This window comes from Contarinia nasturtii, unplaced genomic scaffold (assembly GCF_009176525.2).
Source record: "Contarinia nasturtii isolate CC-2019 unplaced genomic scaffold, AAFC_CNas_1.1 Cnas_scaffold_6104, whole genome shotgun sequence".
Taxonomy (NCBI): domain Eukaryota; kingdom Metazoa; phylum Arthropoda; class Insecta; order Diptera; family Cecidomyiidae; genus Contarinia; species Contarinia nasturtii.
The window spans coordinates 824-3,044 of NW_022203362.1; the positions used below are offsets into that span (position 1 = coordinate 824).

The 2,221-nt window shown below is 31.7% G+C and overlaps 1 protein-coding gene across 1 annotated transcript; it reads left to right on the top strand.

The window, feature by feature from the left end:
* The first annotated feature begins 1,118 nt into the window (after nt 1-1,118).
* LOC116351706 lies at nt 1,119-1,924 on the top strand. The gene is made up of 2 exons (XM_031783839.1): nt 1,119-1,204; nt 1,271-1,924. The coding sequence occupies exons 1-2, from the start codon at nt 1,154-1,156 to the stop codon at nt 1,742-1,744; spliced, it is 525 nt and encodes a 174-aa protein (XP_031639699.1). The 5' UTR covers nt 1,119-1,153; the 3' UTR covers nt 1,745-1,924.
* The last annotated feature ends 297 nt before the right edge of the window (nt 1,925-2,221 follow it).

The window sequence follows — 2,221 nt, forward strand, 5'->3', positions numbered from 1 at the left end:
AGCGTCCCCTGAATTGTCCCCTGTTGTTACAGTTGTTGGTGTAATAATTGTTTCCGCCGCTTGGGTGAAAATTTCGAAAATTGTTTCGGTCCCTTTGATATCCACGGCCATGCGGGTTTTGATCCTTTTTAAATGATAAAATTTGAACCTCAGTATTCTCAGCGTTTGACTCGGTTATGTATTTTGCTAGGACCTCCTTGGGTTCATCGAATTTGGTGGTGGCCAGTACTGATCAAAACAAACGAATTTACTCATTCAATTTAAATTTAAATTTAAGTTGAACAAATCACGAAAAAGAAAAAAAAAACTATCGCTAATTTTCCATTCAAAATTTATTGGCCTCACAAATAAAAAAATCGAAAATCGCAAAATTATTAAAATTAGGATAAAAAAACCGAAACAAAGTGAATGAATCGCATAAGATATTTCAGAACATTTTTTTTAATTAAATGCAATTTAATTTTGCAAGTAGTATGGTTACTAGTTACTAGTTGGAGTTTGAACAAGACCCACGAAACAGATAATTGTCTAGTTTTAAGAAGAAAAATAAACATGACATAATTCAGCGCAATAACCGAAGATAAGAATAGAATTTTATGTCGCAATGAAAAAATTACAGGTTGTTGTGATGAGAATTATGGATAATTAATCGATATCTAAAATATATATTTGTTGATTTACAATTTTGAAAGCAACGAGAAGTTATTCACTTGAAATGTGAATGAACTGTCATTAAATACTAAACGAGAGCTAAAACGGGTCTAAAATTATGAATTCTCGAACGAATTCTGTTTATTCGTTAATTTCTTAATATTAAATGATGCAAGTGCATTAAATACATTCTCCCGCGCTCAATATGAACTTCATTTAATTGCATTTGCAGATGTTTTAATGTCTCAACACATTTATTTTGATCGAAAGTTGCATGAAATTGAATATTTTAGAGCAAACAAAGGTGTTTCATTGAATGCGTCACACATGAGTGCAATGTGTTCAAAATCAAAACTCTTATTATTCGCACTTATCTGGATAAATGATATTATTTTATTTTATTGCATTGGAACGAAACTGTTTTAAAAATGAATAAAAGCAGAACATTTTCTTGGTTAAAAGCAGAGTAGTAATTCCCTTGAACTGTGAGTAACTCCTACGAATGATGATTCGTTTTATATTGATTTTAACATCTTTGGCCATTGTGCACAAGGTAAGTGAATGGTTTGAGTTTGATACTGAATTTAAATTAATTTTGTCTTTCTGCCAATATAAATAGGTATTTGGTCAAGATAAAATAGAACCAATTAGACAGCCTGATCAACCAATATGCCAGTCGGTTATGTGTAATAAATATACCGATGACAAATTGAATCAATTGATTCAAGAAGTTGCAGATTCGTGTAATTGTTGTTGTGGATGCAAGAGTAAAATTTATTATGATTTATGTCAACTTTGCGAAGATTATCGAAACTATGATCCAAAAACATATGGACTCAATCAGTGTGTGATAAACAAACTATCAAATCCGTGTTACACAAAATATTACAATACATTCCTTCAAATTTTGAATAGTGGATGTGGAAATATTTGTCAAAAAAATAATTTCAATATTTATACATTCCTCTCTGATGTATGCTGGGGATGTAATGGATGTCTTGAGGGTTGTTACATTCAAAATGGAAACACAATCTACTATTATCAGGCGCTTGATAATAAAGGAGGTGCCAAAATGGCTTCGACAGTAAAATAGGCTGCTTAGTTTCAACAAAACAAAATATTGCTCCAGATCGGACGAATGCAGTTTCCAAATCGATTTCTGCTCCACTTTCTACTTTAAGATAAGAATTATCATCGGATCAGTCAATACAAACCATGGTGGTTTAGCTGATACACTATATCTTGATCATCATTTGATATAGAATAATTAAATTCTCGGCAATAGTAAAAATCTACATTTTACAACAATTTTTTTACTGATATTTCCAATTTTCTCTGAAATAAAATAATTTTTAATGAATAACTTAACAATTCAGTTTCTTCTATCTGTTATAATTGTGGATGCGCTTGTGGAGTCTTTGTCTCTGACGAATCTTCTGATCTTTCGAATATTTTCCGATCATATCCATGACTGCCAAGATGCGTTGCATGCGGCAGAGAGCATGGACCCCTTTGACCTCGGCATCAGAGTTTGCGAAATGTCTGAATCTATATTTCCAATAGAATTTTA

Excerpts from the sequence above, each read along its gene's own strand:
- LOC116351706 (XM_031783839.1), top strand. The coding sequence starts at position 1,154 with ATGATGATTCGTTTTATATTGATTTTAACATCTTTGGCCATTGTGCAC. Across the intron at positions 1,205-1,270 it reads CTTTGGCCATTGTGCACAAG|GTATTTGGTCAAGATAAAAT; the intron begins GTAAGTGAATGG and ends CAATATAAATAG.